Source organism: Brassica oleracea, chromosome C5, assembly GCF_000695525.1.
Source record: "Brassica oleracea var. oleracea cultivar TO1000 chromosome C5, BOL, whole genome shotgun sequence".
Classification (NCBI taxonomy): Eukaryota; Viridiplantae; Streptophyta; class Magnoliopsida; order Brassicales; family Brassicaceae; genus Brassica; species Brassica oleracea.
The window spans coordinates 43623036-43643310 of NC_027752.1; the positions used below are offsets into that span (position 1 = coordinate 43623036).

The window sequence follows — 20275 nt, forward strand, 5'->3', positions numbered from 1 at the left end:
CCTGATCTGAGATTCACTTTATCAGCTTCTTGTTCATCTTGTATTCAGTTTTACTCAATAAGAAGGATCAGAGAGAGATAACCAAACTCTATCAAGGCCACCAATCGTTTAATACAAATAACTTATTAGGCCCATAACGATAACCCAAAACTAAATTCCTAATTTAGGTTTTGTGGGTGTATAAAGTATTGAATTTTTGCATATAATAGGTTTACTTCATGCAATGTGGAAGCTGGTTCAGCTCGAAGTGGATTTTTGGTTGGTAACAACTAACAAAACATAACGAATCTTTTTACATTTGGTCGTAATTTTAACGTGGAACACTCAATTTTTATAATCGTTTGTTTGAGTGTTAACTGTAACTGAGGGAACGTCGAGAATAGTTTAATTTGGTCTCATATCATAAGGAAATGCATGTTGATAGTTTATTATAACTCTCAAGAACATAGAAGTGACGATACATCACACATTAACGTAGGTAAGTAGCAAACCATACGTTCTAATTTATTACTGACTTCTTAGTTCTTGTAGTAATAGTAGTAGCTTCCTTTTCTTCATTCTCTCAGTTGATACTGTAAACAAAACGAAAAACAGAATAAGTGGTTGAGATTATTGTTTTCATTTACAGAGCTGGTTCTTGTTTTACCTGTCGCAGTTGGTGGAAGGGCTGATACTGTAAGGGAGATTCACACCACACTTAGCAGGCAGAGACTGAGCATTGTTGAGGTTGTTAGAAGAGAAAGAGACTCCTCCGATAGCATTTTTGATGCAACGGCAAACGCCCTGACGGTCCACAGGGGTTTGGGCTTCAGTACCATATTCTTGTGTGTTTGAGGACCATATTTTTGTGTGTTTGAGGACCATATTTTTCCAATTTATTTAAAAAACTTTACTAAAATTAATCAAGAAGTGCAATCAAAAAGTCCTATAAGTATTATTAATACAGTTTCATATAGTTTGGACTTTGGACGCAAATAAAGAGCATAAATGAGTTAGGAAAGGAAACCTTTATTTTATTTTTCAGCAAATATAGAACAAAGATATCAGACACTTCTTTCAAATTAAATACAAAGATATGCATGCCATCACGTTTCTATAAATACACATACGTTTATTTGTACATATAGTCTCTCATATCAACGTTCCCTTTGCTCACTCAATTCTTTGAAAACATTTGGGATATTTTCAGACACGACAAGTACAAAGACAGTAGTCTCCAAGAGGAGAAGTCGATCGATGACGGAAACTGGTGATCTTAATTCCGTTCCAGCCAGCGGGATCAGGCCGATCCCATTTCTTGTTATCTTCAAAGATTTAACGTAAGTGTGTTTACATGACACGAAGAAAATTCAATTTAAAGAAAAAAATGATGTGTAACGTTTATATATATTTATACATATGAACTTGCAGCCATGTATTCAGTATGGATGCAATTGGGCGAGAGATACTAAGCATGGCCTTTCCAGCGGCTTTAGCTTTAGCTTCTGATCCAGTAGCCTCTCTGATTGACACTGCTTTTATAGGACGTTTAGGAGCGGTTGAGCTAGCAGCGGTTGGAGTATCCATTGCGATATTCCAACAAGCTTCTAGAATCACGATATTCCCAATTGTGAGCGTCACAACTTCCTTTGTCGCTGAGGAAGACACATTGGAAAAAATGAAGGAAGAAGAAGCAGAAGAAGAAGCAAACAAAGCCAAGAATGTTCATGCAAATACTTTGGCTATTCAAGATTCCTTGGAAAAAGGCGTTGCGTCAACCACAAGTAACAACAAAAACCAGCCGCAGCAAACGCCAGGTAAATCTCATTAATTTTCATTTTCATTCGCTTTTCTTTTTTTTTTTTAAAAAATGATTAATTTTATTCAACATTCTGATATACCTATGCCTTTCTTCTTTCTTGTTTATGTATGTATATTAAAATTAAAACATTTTTTGAGACATAAACGTCGAATGCAAACGGATTAGTTTGTGCACGTTTATGTTTACACCTCTTGTAATTTAAGTTTACACCTAGCTAAATATTTTTTGAAAAAAAAACTAAACAGTGTTTACGAGAAAAAATGTAACGAATTAATCTTGTTTTGTTAAGTTGACGTGAAACTAACTTCGGATACAAAGTCAAACAACGGAAACAAAGCAAATAAGAAAGGAAAGAAGACTATCAAATCGGCATCAACGGCCATGATCATAGGGTTGACCCTAGGCCTTGTGCAAGCTATTGTCTTGATTTTCAGTTCGAAGGTGCTTATAGGCATCATGGGAGTTAAACCGGTATAAAATTATATACATAAATAGACATGGTTGGATAGCCAAAATGTTTAACTAATTTGAGTTCACTTCCGATTATTAGAATTCGGCAGTTTTATCACCAGCGCAAAAGTACTTGACCATACGATCATTAGGTGCTCCTGCATTGCTTTTGTCGCTTTCAGTGCAAGGCATCTTCCGTGGCTTTAAGGACACCAAAACTCCTCTCTATGCTACTGGTAAGTTGCTAATTTTTATCATCTTGAAATAACCTTCTTACTATAACATATCACCATATCTTGAGTCTAATATAACAATTTCATATTGAAACATGAAACAGTTGCATCAGATGGTCTCAATATCATTCTCGACCCCATTTTCATATTTGTGCTTCGTCTTGGCGTCAGCGGCGCCGCCATTGCTCATGTCATTTCTCAGTAAGAGAAAACTCTCGCTTTTTTTCACTCATGCAAATGTTAAACTGAAACTAGGAAAACCCAAGACTTGCTTCAATTGAGTACCGCTAGACGCATATAAGTTTCTGTGAGAATTATATTAGGATTCTATAGAGATTGGTGGACTATGAACCTTAATCTCTAAAGACTAAAGAGTGTGTGAGAATATAAATTATTTGGGTTAATGCACTTATCAGCAATTTATTTTAACTTGAAAATTCAGGAAACTTAACAAATTAGTCAAGATTTCAAGATTTCTGATCACAGAATCTAAACGAACAAAACTAACTGTTTCCTTTGTGTGAAGGTACTTCATGCTTCTTATATTGTTGATTCGCCTCGCTAAAGAAGTTAATTTGATGCCACCAAAATTTGGCGACCTACAGTTCGGAAAGTTTATTAGAAATGGTAGGGACACATTTAATAAAGTTGTTTTTCTTGCAATGATCAAAGTAAAAGCTTATTGCTAATTAAGAAAAAAAACAACTTTTTTCTAAAGTAACGTGAAAACATGATTTCGTTTGTTTTTCAAAATTTTCAATTGTGCTTCTGAAAAATCAAATATTCAATTTCATAGGGCCGTATATGGTTTTACTTTTTATTCTGGAGTAGTGACGGAAAGTATTTATCTACAAAATGGGTATTAAGAAAACAAAAATGAATGTGGTTATCTAACACGTTTGTGCCACCAAAATAAAAGGGGGATTAATGCGGGCAAGAACCATAGCTGTGACATTTTGTCAGACCTTAGCAGCATCAATGGCGGCTCGGCTTGGAACGACACCAATGGCTGCATTTCAGATCTGTTTACAAGTCTGGTTAACGTCTTCTATGCTCGCCGATGGTCTTGCCGTTGCTGGTCAGGTATAATCAACTATTATTTAAGTTATCATGCTTGCATAGTGTATTTAATATGGTTCGATCAAGTTGCATATAGAAATTAATCGTATAATTTAAATCTCTTTTAGGCGATTCTGGCTTGTAATTTTGCCGAAAAGGACTACAACAAAGTGTCTGCTGCTGCATCACGTGTTATACAGGTTAGATATTTATTCATCTTCTTATAGTAATAGTTCTAGAACGATACCAAATGTTCTTCTTAATCTTTTTTTAAAAACTGTAATTAAAACAAATGAATTTGAAATGCAGATGAGTTTTGCGTTAGGACTTGGACTGTCCGTTTTTGTCGGACTGGGTCTATACTTCGGTTCCGGGGTATTCTCCAAGGATCCTGCCGTTATACATCTCATAGCCATTGGAATACCGGTACTTATATTACCATTAAACACTAACAATAAATACTATTGAAATAGATCCACATTGATGTCATACTCGAGCTGAGAAATACGGTAAACAAAAAGGATTAACCCTAGTAATTAATGGCTAATACGATTTTACATTATTTTTGGTCGGGATACATCAGTTTGTAGCAGCAACACAGCCAATAAACTCACTCACTTTTGTATTGGACGGAGTCAATTTTGGAGCATCTGATTTTGCTTACACTGCATACTCCATGGTACACTATTTTCATCAATCAATATATTTTTATTATATTTTGCTAAATGTTTATTTCTTCTTTCTTTTCGTAAATTTTTGTTACACTTTGAAGTGATTTTTCTTCGTTGATGACTTGTGAGAAATCAGGTAGGAGTTGCGGCCGTAAGCATTGTAGCAGTTATATACATGGCAAAGTCCAACGGTTTTGTGGGAATATGGATAGCTCTTAGAGCATGATTAACCCGGGATTTTTAGGATGGGGTTCTTAGCGGAAGTTAAGAAACAGTTTCTTAAATTCCGTTAAGAACCCCAATGTAAGAACTCCGGATTAATCATGCTCTTACGATCTATATGGGTCTCCGTGCTATTACAGGAATGGGCAGGTATTTTATATTAGGCCCTACCGGGCCTTTGGCAAATTGTATCTAGCCCCATTGTGGTAGACCATACAGTCTTTGACTCGTGTGAAATTATGCAGGATGGCAACAGAAACCGGACCGTGGAAATTCTTGCGTGGACGATTATAAGGAGATGCATCTTTTTAGTCTTTCTTCGTTTTTGGTTTCTGTTTCTTGTGTTTCTTCATTTTGTTCGAAAGACCCTTATCTTGTTTTATTAAACAGACTCAAGATAAATAGTTTATTCAAACTAATTTATGTGTTTCTGCATATTGACGCCCAAAGGAGCCCTGCAGGCTTGGCTAGACATTTTCTCTGTGGAAAGGTTTTGCTAGGGAGGAAAGTCCCAACTTATCTTTGGTGTTTACCAAAGAACAACAAAGAAACTGTTATTAGTCAGTCATTGGGTTTGTTAAATTTGATGTTTCCTTCAAAAACTTGATGAGCACTAGTAAGTATACAACCATATCAAATTTGTAAAAGTTATGAGCAATATCAAATTTAACATCTCAATCTAACCAAATCTTAGTTTAATATTTTCTTAAACACAAAAGGATATTTGATTTGCATTTAAATTGTTTTCTAAGATTAAAGGCTCCCGTGTTCTTCTTTTTCAGGTTTAACATTTTTACATTTAGAAAATGTTTTCTAAAAGATTTTCAACTGCTTCTGACTTTTTACACTTTTTACTCTTTACCCAAAGCAAACACTACTGCATCCACAGATCCAACACACAACAATCCATCATTGATTTTTAGCTATCATCTATTATCGACAGACAAGGTAATTTTAATGACTTAATAACTGAGAGCGTAGAATACATGTTAACATACCATGACATTCATTACCTCGATTCAACATTCCTCATTGAAGAAACTATCCAATACGTGATGAATGAAGTAAGAGACAACAGAAATATCTTAACTAATGATCTTCAAGTTACTCTAATTATCAAAGACTATAACCAAAACGCAACATCAAGACCAGACGTTGATCTGATCATCAACGATCTAGAGGGTACTAATAGACCTCCAACTACAGAAGAGGAAAATGATATATGCATTGTATGCTCCCAAAATTACAAGGATGGAAACAATCTTTGCTCTCTTTCTTTCGACCATAATTTCTATCTCTCTAATTTCTTTCTCTTCCACGCATGCCAGTGGAGCTAACTGAACTTTCTGCCAAGTTCCTTGATCGCAAGATATATGTACTCGGACGACGCTTCCATCAAGATGATGGTTCCTGGAAGAGCTCCTTCGAGGTATTCAACACAAACACCCAAACTTGGGATCTCCCTTCCTGTGGTGGTTTTGATAGCGCCAGAATCAATTATCTTATCGACGGAAAGCTCCATGTGGTGACTTTATTCGATGGCGTGTTTGCTTTCGATTCAAAGCAATGTAGATGGGACCTGGTTGAACAATATCCAAGCACGGGTATTATGTGCCCAGGTTCTTTCTGCGAGGTTGATAATGTTCTCTACTCTGTTTCTGAAGACGGTGCTCTGACATGGTATGACTCCGACAACACAAGCTGGAGAGATTTGAACGGTTTGGTAGCCCTACCTAAGTTGCCTAGTCCTCTTGATGGTTATGTTTCTTATGTTAAACTGACGGGTTACGGTGGTGGAAAGATGATGGTTTTCTGGAATTGCAATTTCAGTACTCACCGCCTGTTTCAAAGGGAGACCATATATTGTGCCGAGATAGCCCTTGAAAGACGCAATGGAGATTGTTGGGGCAAACTTGAGTGGTTTGATACTATGCTCACAGTCCCTGTGGAAACCCAGTTCGTTAAGGTTCTTGCTGTAACGCTTTGAATGATGATGATGATGAATGTGGTGGTGTCTTTCTTTAACCCTTTATTTTGTTTTGGAATGGCTTTTTCAAAATTCTAATTAAGTCTCTCTGCTCCTTGTTCTCTTTTACATCCATCTTGGTCCTTACTTACGTCATGAAAGTTTACAGAGCAGGTTGAAGTCATCATCATACGCTTGATCAACTCTTGCTTCTTAGTATATATATATATGATGTCGAAATGCAAGAGAATAAATCACTTTCAACAAATCTCCCTGAAAACGATTACCACATAAACATAAGATGTTTTCATTCATTCATTGGTGTAATGCGAGATTATATTTAGTTAGAGAGGAAGAAAGCATAGTTTTTGCACACCATCTCTCACTTGCAGTCCATATTTACTTTTACGAGATTGTAGAGGAGGCTGCACAGCTTGTGCTTTACTTTTATGTTAATTTAATGGAACTTATTTTAGAAAGATAAAAAAAGCTTGAGAAAGGGATGATCAATCAAGAGAATTATGATCCGATAAAACTTTCAGTATTACAGAGAAGACCCAAGAAGTGAGTGTTTCCTATGGCCTTGAAACCAGATTTAAAAAAAAAAAAAGAAAAGTGCAAACTCAATTCAAGTTTACTTGCAAACGAGACCAGTACCAATGAGTGTTACTGCAAAGCATTAGAAGTAGGTCTTCCGTTGAAGAAAGCTGCTGGTGGTCTTTGGATTGATTGGTTTTGTTGTAGATGAGGAATGTTTGGACGAGGAAGATGTGAACTAAAAGGAGCGTATGGACGAGGAGCACGTGGTGGAGGACCGTACGTGTGGTCGAGGAGCATATCTATGGGAATTGTGGGAGTGGAAAGGGGGATTCATATTTCTCAACTGGGTTGGATTCTTATGTCCCCCCTGTGAAGCAACAAGTGAATGATTGTCTTGTCTAGACCTCTGAGTTTGATTCTCATTTTTCCTCTCGTCTTTACTTGACAAGCCAGCCTTCTTCACATGATCAGGCTTTTGAAGTCTTCCATCTGGTTACAAACAACACAGAAAGATCACTAAAACAAAACCTCTAGTATATAACTCTTTGTGTAAAACAACAAAGCAACTCACCTTTTAGTACATATATAGCCTAACTTTATTTTCCTTTCTCTCATAACCTTTCTTGCTGCTGTGGCACCACGGCTATGCTTTTCAGAAAGAACTTTTACTCTGTCGTCTTCATTAGCCCATCGCTAAAATAAGCAACCAACCCGTAAGCATGTGCAATTGGCAAGACTCATGACTGAAGAACACATAAACTAAAAACGAACATTTTCAAGACACTCACCTGTCTCATGGTCATTAACCTATTAAGGAAATATTCCGTCCTTTCACTAGTAAAGGGTACAAGGGAGGCAATTTCTGCATCCCCTCGCAGCAAAGCACTTCAATCTTTGGTAAAAAGACACAAATGAGATGAGTCAGTCTAATCACACAATGATGACTTGATGATCAATATACTTACAGTGTAAGTGTGTTGCTGTTTAGCTTTCTTTAACAACCTGACCAGCGACAGTTCTCCTCCCCATAATCTCCCCACTCCCTTTAACCTTCTGTGTAAACAAAACAGTGTCTCCTTTGCAGACATCACACGCACCAAATTAAATTTCTAGGGAATGTCAACACTAACAGAGAAAAATAATTTAAGTAAATAGAAAACAAGATTTACCTGTACGGTTGATAGGAAAAGATGATATTGGATAAAGTGATTCCCCATTCCCATCTTTTATCCTGGGGAATCATCAAAATTAGGATATCATGAGAATACATTTCCACAAGGACCAGAGAGAAGGTTAAAGAAAGAAGTAAGTAAGTACCTCCAATGCTCAAGAATCCTCTCAGTAAAAACTGGTTTTGTACCAGATAATCTGAGACCATGCTTTCTCAGGTATGCTTTGCAGTCTTTTACATTCTTTTACATAAGACTAGTAAGAGAGGTAGGTATTTTATATTAGACCCTACCGGGCCTTTAGCAAATCGTATCTAAGCCACATTGTGGTAGACCATGCAGTCTTTGACTCCTGTGAAATTATGCAGGATGGCAACAGGAACAGGACCGTGGAATGGATGATTATAATGAGATGCGTCTTTTTAGTTTTTCTTCGTTTTTGGTTTCTGTTTCTTGCGTTTCCTCATTTTGTTCGAAAGACCCTTATCTTGTTTTCTTAAACAGACTCAAGATAAATAGTTTATTCAAACTAATTTATGTGTTTCTTAATATTGACGCATAAAGGAGCCCTGCAGGCTTGGCTAGACATTTTCGTTGTGGAAAGGTTTTGCTAGGCTAGGTACTTCAGGAAAGTCCCCTCTTATCTTTTGGTGTTTACCAAACAACAACCAAGAAACTGTTATTAGTCAAGTCCTAGGGGTTGTTTTTTTTTTTTTTGAAACACAAACACTAAGTCCTAGGGGTTGTTAAATTTGTTATTTCCTTCATAAACTTGATGAGCACTAGTTATGAACAATATGAAATTTAAAAACTCAATCTAACCAAATCTATTTTAATATTTCCTTAATCACAAAAAGGAAAATTTGATTTGCATTTTTATTATTTTATAAGTTTAAAGGTTCCCATGTTCTTCTTTTTAGTTTTACTATTTTTATATTTTTTTTAGAAAGTGTTGTCTAAAAGAATTTCAACTACTTCAACTTTTTACACTTTTATGAAGGTGATTTCAAAATCTCACTTTAATTTAAAATTTCCAGGTTGTGATAATTTATTCAATAGCTAATGCTCTTGTAGCACTTTTTATAATTTCAGAATCACAAGCAAGTTATTAGTTACTACTTACTACTCGTTATTTAACTCAAAACTTATCAAATCATCCCAATCACAATATATATCATTAATTAAATATTACTTAATTCCAAAAGGAGCAAGACATACAAAGCATATAACCAAGTCCATGATGCAATGGGTCACAAAGCTCACAATCGATCTAAGCGACACGAGAAACCACAATCTGATCAATGACAGGTCCACAGAGAGATCCCATATCCATTTTCTTGCTATGGTAATAGCCACTGAAGAAAGTAATCCTAGTTCTTGCCCCAATCGCCTTGAACTTGAAACTTGCCATCTTAAAGTGACCTCCACCAACCGAAGTGTGCGGCACTTTCAGTGTATCTCTGGCTGCAAAAGCCTCAACCATCATGGATCCATGGCAGTCGTTTTTAGCATCTCCAACGGCAAAGGAGAGACTATAGGTTTGACCTGGTGAAGTTCTAATGACTTGTGCAATAGCACTTTCTCTCCCAGCAACAAGCTCGATGGCGGCTTGTCCAAAGGGGACATTGAAGTACTTGGAGTCTATGAACTTAACTGCCTTGAGTGACTCAATGATCCATCCAGGTAAGGGTGATGTGAGATCTTCTTGTTTAGGTGGGAGAAGGACTCCTTGTGTTGAGTTCACTAGACGGTGAGGACCTTCTTCGAATCCACCGTTCTTCACTAAGTTACCTGCATTTAAAATAATTATGAGACAAATCCTACAAATAGATATGAAAAGTGAGGAAGGATAGATTGACACTAAGCATAAACCGGAAAAAACGAAAAGACACTAACCAAACCAAAGACCAGAACCAAATTGAAACCAAACCAAAGACCAGAACCAAATTGAAACCAAACCAAAGACCAGAACCAATTAAACCGAACCAAAGACCAGAACCAGATTAAATCCAACCAAAGACCAGAACCAGACTGAAGCCAAACCAAAGACCAGAACCAGACTAAACCAAACCAAAGACCAGAACCAAACTAAACCAAACCAAAGACCAGAACCAAACTAAACCAAAGACCAAGAACCAAATTAAACCAAACCAAAGAGGTTAATAGTATACCTTTGGTGTACATTGGATGAACAAGCTCTTTAATGGCGACAGCGTCCAACAAAGGACCACAAGCTGGATCTTCTTGAACTCCAGGGTTATGGAAAGTCACCGTAACCACAGAAGTCTTGGCCACGAAAGCCCAGGCGTACACGTCACCACCGAAGCTGTTGTAGAGCGTCTGAAGCGGCAAGTCACCGGACTGAGGAGGCACAGAGACGTGAAGGACCTCGTCTTGCGCGCAAGTTCTCGACGCGCCGAACGTGAGCGCGTAGAGAGAGCCCGGCTTGACTTTTAGCTTCTGAGAGATCTTTGCTTCGTTGCCGAGCCTCACGGCGTGGACGCCGTGAGCTACGGGGAAGTACATGCCACCCGGCTGAGGACCGCCGGCGATGTACTCGACGAAACCGGTGGTTACCCATTCGGGCAAGGCGGTTTTGCCGAGTAGGACCGTTTTTTTCATGTCGGTCTTCTTTGGTGACTCCTCGAAGTTACCATTGCGAAGAAAGCCTGAAGAAGTAAACAGAACAGAGAAGCTTAGATCTACATAAAGCAGGCCCATCTTCCAAATCCTGAGAGAGATTGAGAGAGTATGTTACCTTCATAAGCAGGAGCTCCAAGAGCAGCAGCACATAAGACTAGTAAGAGAGGTATAACAATGGCTTTAGACACCGCCATTTTTCTCTTTTGGCACAGAGAAGAGTTGAGTGAGGAGCTTCAGTGAGAGTTAGAGGAAGACGATCTCGAGATGCTGCGACTTTATACAGGGAAAAGTGATTTAAAGCGAGTTGGGGAAGATATAGAGAGAGATAGAGTAAATCACGTTGAAAGAGTCAATGTAAATGGACCCCATTGGTGCAGTTTGTCTGTATGTCTAGCTGAGAGCTATACCAGAGTTTCTCCTTGATTCATGCTCCTCTAATTTCTTATTGGCATTTGTGCTCTGACAACTTTTCACACTCCCCACATTTGAAGTGTTAGAGACTTCCATTGGTAGTGAATTCGTATAGTTATTGTTATATTTCATATAGTTACTATTAGAATCTAGAGGAATTGAGACGGAGTGCACAAAAAAAAAGAGAGGAATTGAGACGGATTAACGTCTGGTGAATAATGCAAATTTGATAATAAACATGAGGAGAACGGACTAGAAAAAGAGTTTAACATGTTCTTGTGTTAGCAAAATATTAGAGATCTGCTTTTTACAAAAATAAAAATATTAGAGATCTACTACTTTATATTTCTTGTTGTAAACTACTACTTTCTAATCTAAGCCAGAGCTAATAGTTTTAGGTCGGTAGCAGAACAATTATTCCCACGAATACTACTTCATTTGTTTCTTAAAAATAATGTCACTTTAATATTTTAATACAGATTAAATAAATATTTGAGCTGTGTTTATATTTTTTTAATTACACATATTCGATTAGTAGTATTTAAGATACATAAAATTATTTATAAAATCAATACATTGTGTAATAAATATTAAAGTTAAAAAGTTAAGTATAATTTATATTAAAATTTTTAAAATGATTTTGAATCACAAGAAGAAAATGTTAAATTACATTTAAAGAAAAACAGAGGAAGTATGAACTTAACATAATATATGTGTTTTGAAAACAACCACTCTAATTGTGTTTACTTTGGACAACACCACAAAAATTATGTTATTGTTGACTAGATCACGGGAAAATGGCTTATTTCTATATGAACTATTTGTTTCCGGCTTTTTCACACATAAATTTTTAAGTCATGCCAAAAACCACATGAACAATGGAAAAATGACTTATTCCCCTATGAACTAGTTGTTTCGGCTATTTCACACACAAACTTTTAAGTCATGCCAAAAACCACATGAACATTTCTATTTTTTTAATTACATGCACAAACTATCGATTTTAAAGTTAACGGTGTTATTTAAACGTTAACTTGGTTTAATTATGATAAGTGGAGAGACGGTTTAAAGAAAGAAGAGCAGCAAATACTAACTTAACAATCTCCATGTATTGTCACAAGGAACTATAACATTGGCGTAGTCTAGGACGCTTAATTGGTTCCGTAAGCGGATGTTACTCTTAGGTTCCGGTCTTGCAGAGATTTATATATTTTCCTCAATCCAGAAATTAATGTCATATGATCTCTTTATATGCTTTATGTCATATAACTCGAAAATATCTACCCAACCAGTTACTATGTCATATAATTCGAAAATGCATAATAAAATTGTTTATCTTCAATTGATGATGAAGAGTAAAATGATTTCTGAAGAAGAATGGCTGTTAACAAAAAGAAGAAGAACAAAACGACATAGTATTCTATTTTTATCAACCTAAATGAAACCGACTATCTACCTGTCATAAACCAAGTTAACGTTTAAACAACACCATTTACGGTTTTAGGAAAATTAGTTTAAAATCGATAGTTTGTGTATGTAATTCAAAAAATAGAATTGTTCATGTGGTTTTTGGCATGACTTAAAAGTTTGTGTGTGAAATAGCTAGAAACAATTAGTTCATATTAGTTCATATGAGAATAAATTATTTTTCGTTGTTTGATTTTTGACATGACTTAAAAGTTTGTGTGTGAAAAAGCCGGGAACAACCAGTTTATAAAGAATAAACCATTTTTCCACAAGATCATATACGAAATTTGTAGGACATTTGTTCTTCTTAACGGGATTTGCGGCAGATGGAACTGTAATTACGTAGTTATGGAGTGAGAAAAGGTGTTTGCAATTGTGGATCTGGCTGGTTTCCAATAATAATTGAGGGGTTTAAATGAATATCCCACACATATGGGCAAGAAAATCAGACGCATGTGCAATGTTATTTATGAATTATGACTATAGGTTATGTTATTGTCAGTGAACGCATGTGACATACATCACAAAACTACACGTTTCTGTGGGGTCAAACTCCCATTTTTCATCTATTGATGATATCCACACCGATAATACACTATCCCTTACGTGCCCACGCGGTCCTGTTTGCAATTATTAATTTCCAAATACCCTTGTTCTATCTTGTTCTTTCACTAGCAGTTTCTTTTCTTTTTTTCAACGGATTAAATTGTTGTAACCATAAAGCTTTACGAGGAATATTAGATGCAACAATATCACTTTTGTAACACTAGATATTAACAAATGAAAACATAAATAAAACAGATAAAGTAAGCTAGGTGAACAAATGCTTTTGTATTGATGTTTTGTTTCTAAAAGGCCCAAACACTTAATATCAGATGGGCTTAGAAACAATGCTGGTCCTTTAGCTTACTCATGTAACTTTTCTTTTAGCATGCTAACACAGTTCTACTTTGTTAGTTAGGGTAACACTCATTTTACTGCTACCACCCGCACTGACGCAGTTTTTGCGGTTAATAGCGGTTGTTAACGTTTGCAACAATCATTCAAACTGTTCTAAACCGCTCCAAACCGCTTCAAATCGCTCTAAACCTCATAAATTCAAAAACTGATTCCAGCTAGCGTTTGCGGTTGCGGGTGGTTGCGGAAGAATAATTTTTTTTTTTAAATAATATAATACAAAATAAAAATATTCAATAAAAACTTTAAATTGGAATTATAAAAATATATGGCAATTCTCTCAAATAGCCATTTTTAAGTTTTTGTCACAAAATAGCTCTAAAGAAAGAAAATGACCAAAATAACTCATTTTTATTTTGATTTTTTTTTATATTTATTTATTTATTTTATTTAAAATCTTATTCCCAAAACTCCACCCCTTAACTCTAAACCCTAAGTCTAGATTATGTATTTTTACCCTTCAATAAAACTTATTTTGGTCATTTTCTTCATTGATGACTACTTCTGTGACAAAAACTTAAAAATGTCTATCCTAGAAAATTTCTCAAAAACATATCCATTATGTTTAAATTAATATTATAAAAATTTAAATAAAAATATTTTCTATAATTTTTAAAAATTTAAAACTATAACTTTCTAAATATAATTTTATATTTGTTATAATATTATAATTTTGATATTTTTATAATTATATAAAATGTAAATATTGTTAATTTATTATTTAACCGCTTCTGCATTTGGTAGTTAACCAGTCATAAGTATCTCGCAAACGCACAAATTTCTAACCGCATAACCAGTCGTATAAATATCTTAAAACCGCTAGAAATCGCAACCCCCGCAACCGTAGCTTCTGCGTTTGAACCAGCCTGGCCCTTAATGGAGAAATGGTAGTACCAATTATTGAAGTGAAGGTGGTGACTTGGAGAAACAACGTAAGAAAAACAAAAAGGAAAAATTGGATAAAAAAGACACTTTCAACCTAGGTTTGTCTATCTAGTATTTTTTTCTTGGTTAGTTGGAGAAATAAGATTTATATTAATGTTAATACCATTATACCCTCAGATTAACCAAATTAAATTTTCAATTACTGTAAATACATAATTTAGTTTAATTATAAATTAATTTATTTTTAAAAGTAAAAAAGCAAGAAAAGGTAACACGTTTACCCTAATTATTTTTCTAATTCTCTGATCTTCTCCGCCTAAGCTTTTAAAGCCCTTCAATGGCGATTTTGGCTTGAGGAAAATCATACCTTCTTCCTGATTAAGCTTACCTTTGCTATTGTTTTGATTGAATATTCTCTGGTTCGGTTCCGGAAAATCTTGTGGCTCCAGGAGAGTTTTTAAGTTTTCTTAACAGAGTTTTTAGTGGTCATATATTTGGTATTTGCAGACCTTCGAGATGACAAGCAATTCTTCATAGATCATCCTGGTTGAGTGTCAATTACTACACACCAGGTATTGTCTTCAAACGCTTAGTCTCACCATGAGTACCAGGTTCTTCATGAAAAGAAAAGGGTCTAATGTTGTTAAGAATTCTGCAGGGAGAAAAACTGAAGTAACTGAATGTAGTTCTAGGCATTATAAAATCTCACGTCATGGTTCGTATGTTTGCATAGCCTCTTGTAAAAGAGTTGAGTTTTGCTATATTTTGGGGATTCTGCAGTATGTGAAGGCAGTGTTTGATTGAGCCATAAACTGATAAAAGTGGTGTTTCAGGCACCAAAACAGAAGAAGAAAAAGAACAAGAACCGTTGCGTGATCTTCTGAAAAGAAATCTCTAAAGACTAGGAGATAAATAAAAGGAAGAAGAAGAAGAAAATCTCGACAATTTGATTGGTCCCCACTAATATGAAAACTGGACGTTAAGGGTGACATTATGAATAGCTTTTTGTATAGTTTCTAAAACAAGTTGTGTTGTTGTGTCTGTTACTCTTTGCTGGGGAATCATTTGAGTTCACAGCGTGTTTTACTCTTGCCATGTAGACTAATCTCACTCTTCTACTTTGTTCTCGATGGGATCCCTATTTGAATTGGATTTGCAATTTTTGCATCTGTTTTTAAGCTGTTTATCTTCTGTAATGATGTCAGAGACATCATAACACTAGTTTAAACGGTTGTTGGAATCATTTCTTTAAAGGAGCTAGACTTTGAAAAAGTAATAGTATAATTTTAATGTCAAAAATAGGGAGATAACTCAAGTTTCATTGTCAACCACGAAACTCCACTCATCACTGCAACTACACATCCATTCACCAGATTTAACATAGATTAGAACCATGTTATATTGATAGAGAAAAGAGATGATTATGTTGATGAAGAAGAGAGAAACACAAACAACAAAGAGAAAAGATCGTGGGACAAGGAGAAAAACGTGGGGAAAATATTCTATGAGATATTTAGGGAAGATTTAGGAAACATCTTTAGCCGAATATGGAAGTTTCCATATTTTTTCGGATTTCACGTAGAATATATATCTTAGCTAACTCAGAACACAGTAGAGTAGATGTGAAACATATTCTTCCTTAAGCGTCACATAAGGTAAAAGACACAACATGTTATGACACATAATATAGATAAGGTATATCACTGCGTTGTGGCTATATGTCGTTATCAAGCTGTAGGGATACTGAAGACATCTTTCTTGATTATAACGTTTCGAAATATAGCTTGGTTAAAATATATAAGAAAAGCTAGTTTACGGTGTATACCCAAGATATATCTATGTATAAAACTTACTATCCGATTTCTAGACTAAGTAGATGACCAGATTGAGTATTCTAACTGTAGCTAGAAGATAAAATAAAATATGATTCCACTTGAAAAAAAACTTTTAAACATAAATATGAAAATATTTATGTTTCCAATAGTTTTCATATTTTTTAACATTTTTTAAATTCAGTTTACTATTTTTTCTATAAAAGAAAGGTGAAAGTTGTCCAAAATTGTCCAAAATATGAGGAGTAGTGTTGTGACAAATAAAATTTCGAAGTTTTCCATTTTTCTAATTTTCCCAAACAAAAACTAATTTTTTAGAAGTTTTTTTTTGTCACTTTGATCATGAGGTATAGTATTGAGATGCTTGTGAGACGAGTTATAGCGATACCTCAACACTCGATTCCTTCTAGCTTCCATGTTCTTCCTCGCTTTTGCTCCTCTTCTTCTTCTGCATCGCCTAGTTCCAAGCTGTTCATCGGAGGTTTGAATAAGTTATATATAGCAGTATGACGATTTACATGATCAAATGACGATTTTGGTACATACCCGTATGCAGGGTTATCGTACTCGGTGGACGAACAATCTCTGAAAGACGCATTCTCTTCCTTCGGAGAGGTGGAAGAAGGTAAGTGTTTTTGGTTTGTTATCTTTAAACTCCTCCAGGTGTTCGACGAAATGCCAAAATGAACATTTGGCTTGAACTTTTGTTGTGTATCCATTGCCTGACAATGAAGAGCTTGAGGTACCACTTAGTGTCTTTAATGCGTAACATATATTGTTTTCAGTTAGGATTGCTTACGACAAGGGAACTGGGAGATCAAGAGGATTCGGTTTTGTTGATTTTGCTGACAAAGACGATGCTCTTTCTGCAAAACACGCCATGGATGGGAAGGTAGAGTAGAAGAAGATGATTTGTTTTGCTATCTCTGTGAATAGTGCTCTTAAGTAATAAACCTTTGTTACAGGGATTATTGGGTCGGCCATTGAGGATAGGTTTCGCCCTTGAAAGGGTGCGTGGTGGTCCTGTGGTTGTTCAACGTTTTGGGAAACCCAATAGCGACAGAGAGAAGAAGGTCTTCAAGTGATGTCTGCATGATCTCATAAGATCAACCAAATGACAATAGTATACGCTCATGGTTGGGTCTTTGCTTTAGTTTTGTGGTATCAAAATTGGTAGTGCGAAAAACTTTGACGCTTGTATGATTATAAAGATTTTACACGAGAGAAGAAGAGTAGCTTATGATTTGTGCTAAACAGCTAAGAAATCGTGTCTAAATTTAAGGATTAAAGAAACATTGGATTTATTCATGACGAGGATGAATAAGAAAGAATAGGTATTTGGGGAAGAGATTCCACCCAAGGTATGTTTTCAGGACATTGGCATAGGTTTGTTCTCTAAGAATGATCTGAAAATAATAAAGGCTTGACGAGGACGATGTAGAGGCACTTCATGACCAGCTCCTGTCACTGTCACTAATGTAAGTCCTTTGTACACTTGACTCCATCCACCAACCTACACATTACACAATACATTCTCCCTCAAAATCAGTTTCTACTTTCTGCATAGATATTAACTAGAAGAAGCTCCAGTTTTTCTCACCTTGCCATGATCATACCACGGATACCAGTTTGTGATGGTTGCCAGCTTCAGTGCATCTATAGAGTATCTGGTTGCAGTTATAGGAACCACCGCATCTGTATCTCCACTGCATATTATGTATAGGGAAGATTGATCAAGCAACCTTCAATTGTTGTTAAGAGTAACATCAATGCAAAATGGGTACCTGAAGACCCAAATTTTGAGACCTGCAGTAATCAATTCTCTGTATATTGGTAGCATAGAAACAGGAGAATCTGTCCAATAGTTTCCCACAATGTCACTGCAAGAGACCAAAAGTTTCAATCAATATAGACGCACCTTTTGATACAATCAGAAGTAGAACTTTTCTAGACCTGCATGACTTCCAAGGGTAAGATAAGCGAGTGACATTTGCATGTAGAGCCTTCTGAACTTCCACACGGTTAAAGTACACATTCGAATACCTCTCTGTACAGGGATCATAAGCTCTTGACATCCATGGCTGAGTTTATCCAACACAAAGTGTATCATTAGCCCATAAAAAACAAACTAAAAGAACCAATCATATGAAACTTACATAGCGACCCTTTAAGAAGCTCTTGAGCTGTACAGTATTGTTGCAAGGTTTTGTAAAAATGCTGTACGGATCGATGTTTCCTTGCTCTAGTTCAGCACTTCTCAAAGCTTCCATACACTGTAAAGAAGGATGCTGGGAGGATACTGAGTAGCAGGCTGTCTTTAGCTGGTGATAAGTGGAATCAGATATGAGACCATGATTCCACCAATACTCAAATGTTCCTATGTAGTCATGATAGTCATCTGTAACAGCATTTCCCACCTGAATAAGCAAAGACATAATAAAAAAAAAAAAATCCCCAAAAAAATTTACAAAGTTCTTGAAATGTTCAAATCTTTTACCATAAAACCTTTGAGGTTTATAGGAGGGTTCTTGAATCCTTTGTTTCTTTCATGGACAAGCTTAGACAGCTGAGGAACAAAATGGCCTGCATAGCTTTCTCCAACAATGTAAAAGTCTCTGTGTTTGTATTGTGGAAACCTCTCAAACCAGTTGACAAGAAACCTATATGAATCTTCAGCTGCAGATGATTCATCAAGACAAAAGACATCAGATGGGTCTGAAAATAAGGTTCTGAGAGACAGCAAAGAGCTGTTGTTGTTACCAGTTCTCTGATCACCGGTTGTGTAAAGATCTGAAGTTGAGTTTGTATATGAGAAACCAACTCCAGCTGGAGACTCCAAGAAAAGCAAGTTCGCCACTGAGATAACAAATCTTGAATTAGAATCTGTGAAAGAGAAGAGCAGTTCATGTACAGATTCTTACATTTGTTCCAAGCATAGAGTTTTGGATGCAGAGTTTTCCCATCAGACCCAACACGAAACGGACCAACTTCTTCAGCAGCACCATAAGCAACAGAGGAACAGCCTGGACCTCCATTGAGCCACAGGACCAAAGGTCGAGACTTCGGGTCACGGGTCGTTGGGGACTCGACCAGCCAGTAGAACAAAGCTCTTCCACGTTGTTCATTCACGGTGACGTAACCTGAGTACTGTCTGAAATCGACGTTACTAGGCTGTCCAGGTAACTGAGTGATCCTGTCTCTCTTTTGTTCTTCTACGTATGTGGAAGAAGAGACAAAACTTGAAGAAACTGCGAGTAAGAGAGAGAGTAGAAGAAGATGAGAGTAACCCATGAAGTCAGATCTAAGAGATTTAGATCTATAACTCTTGGATTCCCCTCACGATTTGGAAGACTTTTTCAGAGAGTAAGAGAAGGAGTAGGAGACATTTAATGTTCTCGAAGTCAAACTTACAGCTACTTAACAGATCAGTTCACCACTAGCTAACTGAGAAACTGAAATACTTTGGCAGTTTGACCCTAAAATACTTTTATAGTTTTTTTTTTCCTTTTTTAGTAAAAAGGTGTATTTTGGTAAAACAAAATTGCTTTTTCTCCTTTTTGGGTATAAAAATGTATTCTGGTAAAAAAAAAATGCTTTGACAGTTTTTATTTTAATTAAGCGTATGGAGCACAACTAATCCGTCAAATGAACAAATATCAACGACTAATCCGATCTCGAATTTTCTAATAAAGTCTAACATATATTTTAGTAGAAGTAAGAATACTATCAGAGTCGACCGTGAAATTTTGGAGGCTGTAAGCGATTTAATAAAGATTTTAATAAGAAAATATATTTTGAAAATTTTGAGGCATATGTTTATGTTATTATTTTGTTCAGAAAATTTAGAGGTTATATGCGAATGTTTTATTCGGCTTGGCCCATGACCGGCAATTGATACTATTGCTCTGTTAAATTATTTGATAGTTAGTTACTTGGTTTAGTTTAATTACTAGAATAATCTCAACTCTA

The 20275-nt window shown here is 35.9% G+C and overlaps 5 protein-coding genes and 2 long non-coding RNA genes across 10 annotated transcripts; 3 read left to right on the forward strand and 4 right to left on the reverse strand.

Moving 5' to 3' along the window:
- Positions 1 to 411: 411 nt before the first annotated feature.
- On the reverse strand, positions 412 to 807 carry LOC106293970. The gene is made up of 2 exons (XR_001260699.1): positions 647 to 807; positions 412 to 572 (listed from the first exon to the last, which is right to left on the reverse strand). It is a non-coding gene; the product is annotated as an uncharacterized LOC106293970 (long non-coding RNA).
- A 175-nt stretch (positions 808 to 982) lies between these two features.
- LOC106343444 (MATE efflux family protein FRD3-like) lies at positions 983 to 8528 on the forward strand. 3 transcript variants are annotated; one of them, XM_013782661.1, is made up of 13 exons: positions 983 to 1319; positions 1411 to 1796; positions 2091 to 2272; positions 2352 to 2487; positions 2589 to 2685; positions 3011 to 3111; positions 3404 to 3567; positions 3672 to 3743; positions 3853 to 3969; positions 4127 to 4222; positions 4351 to 4425; positions 4540 to 4586; positions 8480 to 8528. In XM_013782661.1, the coding sequence occupies exons 1-13, from the start codon at positions 1237 to 1239 to the stop codon at positions 8511 to 8513; spliced, it is 1590 nt and encodes a 529-aa protein (XP_013638115.1). In that variant the 5' UTR covers positions 983 to 1236; the 3' UTR covers positions 8514 to 8528. The 3 variants fall into 3 exon arrangements, with proteins under 3 accessions (XP_013638115.1, XP_013638113.1, XP_013638112.1); XM_013782659.1 differs by lacking the exon at positions 8480 to 8528 and adding an exon at positions 4682 to 4745 and having other exon boundaries at positions 4351 to 4432; positions 4547 to 4586; XM_013782658.1 differs by lacking the exon at positions 8480 to 8528 and adding an exon at positions 4682 to 4745.
- On the forward strand, positions 5727 to 6535 carry LOC106343445 (F-box/kelch-repeat protein At5g38670-like). The gene has a single exon (XM_013782662.1). It carries the CDS (start codon positions 5758 to 5760, stop codon positions 6421 to 6423), a length of 666 nt encoding a protein of 221 aa, XP_013638116.1. The 5' UTR covers positions 5727 to 5757; the 3' UTR covers positions 6424 to 6535.
- Positions 6916 to 8499, reverse strand: LOC106343446. Its single transcript, XR_001269962.1, has 6 exons — positions 8260 to 8499; positions 8112 to 8173; positions 7908 to 8018; positions 7731 to 7834; positions 7514 to 7635; positions 6916 to 7431 (listed from the first exon to the last, which is right to left on the reverse strand). It is a non-coding gene; the product is annotated as an uncharacterized LOC106343446 (long non-coding RNA).
- A 736-nt stretch (positions 8529 to 9264) lies between the features above and the next one.
- Positions 9265 to 11098, reverse strand: LOC106295946. Its single transcript, XM_013731960.1, has 3 exons — positions 10870 to 11098; positions 10283 to 10780; positions 9265 to 9902 (listed from the first exon to the last, which is right to left on the reverse strand). The coding sequence occupies exons 1-3, from the start codon at positions 10946 to 10948 to the stop codon at positions 9382 to 9384; spliced, it is 1098 nt and encodes a 365-aa protein (XP_013587414.1). The 5' UTR covers positions 10949 to 11098; the 3' UTR covers positions 9265 to 9381.
- A 5494-nt stretch (positions 11099 to 16592) lies between these two features.
- LOC106343386 (glycine-rich RNA-binding protein 4, mitochondrial) lies at positions 16593 to 17502 on the forward strand. The gene is made up of 4 exons (XM_013782580.1): positions 16593 to 16787; positions 16863 to 16931; positions 17092 to 17198; positions 17272 to 17502. Exons 1-4 carry the CDS (start codon positions 16649 to 16651, stop codon positions 17389 to 17391), a joined length of 435 nt encoding a protein of 144 aa, XP_013638034.1. The 5' UTR covers positions 16593 to 16648; the 3' UTR covers positions 17392 to 17502.
- Positions 17503 to 17590: 88 nt separating this feature from the next.
- On the reverse strand, positions 17591 to 19745 carry LOC106343385 (serine carboxypeptidase-like 27). Of its 2 annotated transcripts, none has more exons than XM_013782578.1 (8): positions 19228 to 19745; positions 19067 to 19162; positions 18812 to 18982; positions 18463 to 18704; positions 18260 to 18387; positions 18091 to 18186; positions 17907 to 18012; positions 17591 to 17819 (listed from the first exon to the last, which is right to left on the reverse strand). In XM_013782578.1, the coding sequence occupies exons 1-8, from the start codon at positions 19595 to 19597 to the stop codon at positions 17676 to 17678; spliced, it is 1353 nt and encodes a 450-aa protein (XP_013638032.1). In that variant the 5' UTR covers positions 19598 to 19745; the 3' UTR covers positions 17591 to 17675. The 2 variants fall into 2 exon arrangements, with proteins under 2 accessions (XP_013638032.1, XP_013638031.1); XM_013782577.1 differs by having other exon boundaries at positions 18463 to 18723; positions 18804 to 18982.
- Between the last annotated feature and the right edge of the window lie 530 nt (positions 19746 to 20275).

What these genes read in the sequence shown, in the direction of transcription:
- LOC106295946 (XM_013731960.1), bottom strand. Translation starts at nt 10,948, where the DNA reads ATGGCGGTGTCTAAAGCCATTGTTATACCTCTCTTACTAGTCTTATGT. An exon ending in TGGAGCTCCTGCTTATGAAG is followed by an intron (nt 10,781 to 10,869) that starts GTAACATACTCT and finishes TTACTTCTTCAG; the next exon opens with GCTTTCTTCGCAATGGTAAC. An exon ending in TCATCCAATGTACACCAAAG is followed by an intron (nt 9,903 to 10,282) that starts GTATACTATTAA and finishes TTTTAAATGCAG; the next exon opens with GTAACTTAGTGAAGAACGGT.
- LOC106343444 (XM_013782659.1), top strand. Translation starts at nt 1,237, where the DNA reads ATGACGGAAACTGGTGATCTTAATTCCGTTCCAGCCAGCGGGATCAGG. An exon ending in GCATCATGGGAGTTAAACCG is followed by an intron (nt 2,273 to 2,351) that starts GTATAAAATTAT and finishes TCCGATTATTAG; the next exon opens with AATTCGGCAGTTTTATCACC. An exon ending in CTGCATCACGTGTTATACAG is followed by an intron (nt 3,744 to 3,852) that starts GTTAGATATTTA and finishes TTTGAAATGCAG; the next exon opens with ATGAGTTTTGCGTTAGGACT.
- LOC106343385 (XM_013782577.1), bottom strand. Translation starts at nt 19,597, where the DNA reads ATGGGTTACTCTCATCTTCTTCTACTCTCTCTCTTACTCGCAGTTTCT. An exon ending in TAAACCTCAAAGGTTTTATG is followed by an intron (nt 18,724 to 18,803) that starts GTAAAAGATTTG and finishes TTGCTTATTCAG; the next exon opens with GTGGGAAATGCTGTTACAGA. An exon ending in CGTGGTATGATCATGGCAAG is followed by an intron (nt 17,820 to 17,906) that starts GTGAGAAAAACT and finishes TGTAATGTGTAG; the next exon opens with GTTGGTGGATGGAGTCAAGT.
- LOC106343445 (XM_013782662.1), top strand. Translation starts at nt 5,758, where the DNA reads ATGCCAGTGGAGCTAACTGAACTTTCTGCCAAGTTCCTTGATCGCAAG.
- LOC106343386 (XM_013782580.1), top strand. Translation starts at nt 16,649, where the DNA reads ATGAGGTATAGTATTGAGATGCTTGTGAGACGAGTTATAGCGATACCT. An exon ending in CTTCGGAGAGGTGGAAGAAG is followed by an intron (nt 16,932 to 17,091) that starts GTAAGTGTTTTT and finishes TATTGTTTTCAG; the next exon opens with TTAGGATTGCTTACGACAAG. An exon ending in AACACGCCATGGATGGGAAG is followed by an intron (nt 17,199 to 17,271) that starts GTAGAGTAGAAG and finishes CCTTTGTTACAG; the next exon opens with GGATTATTGGGTCGGCCATT.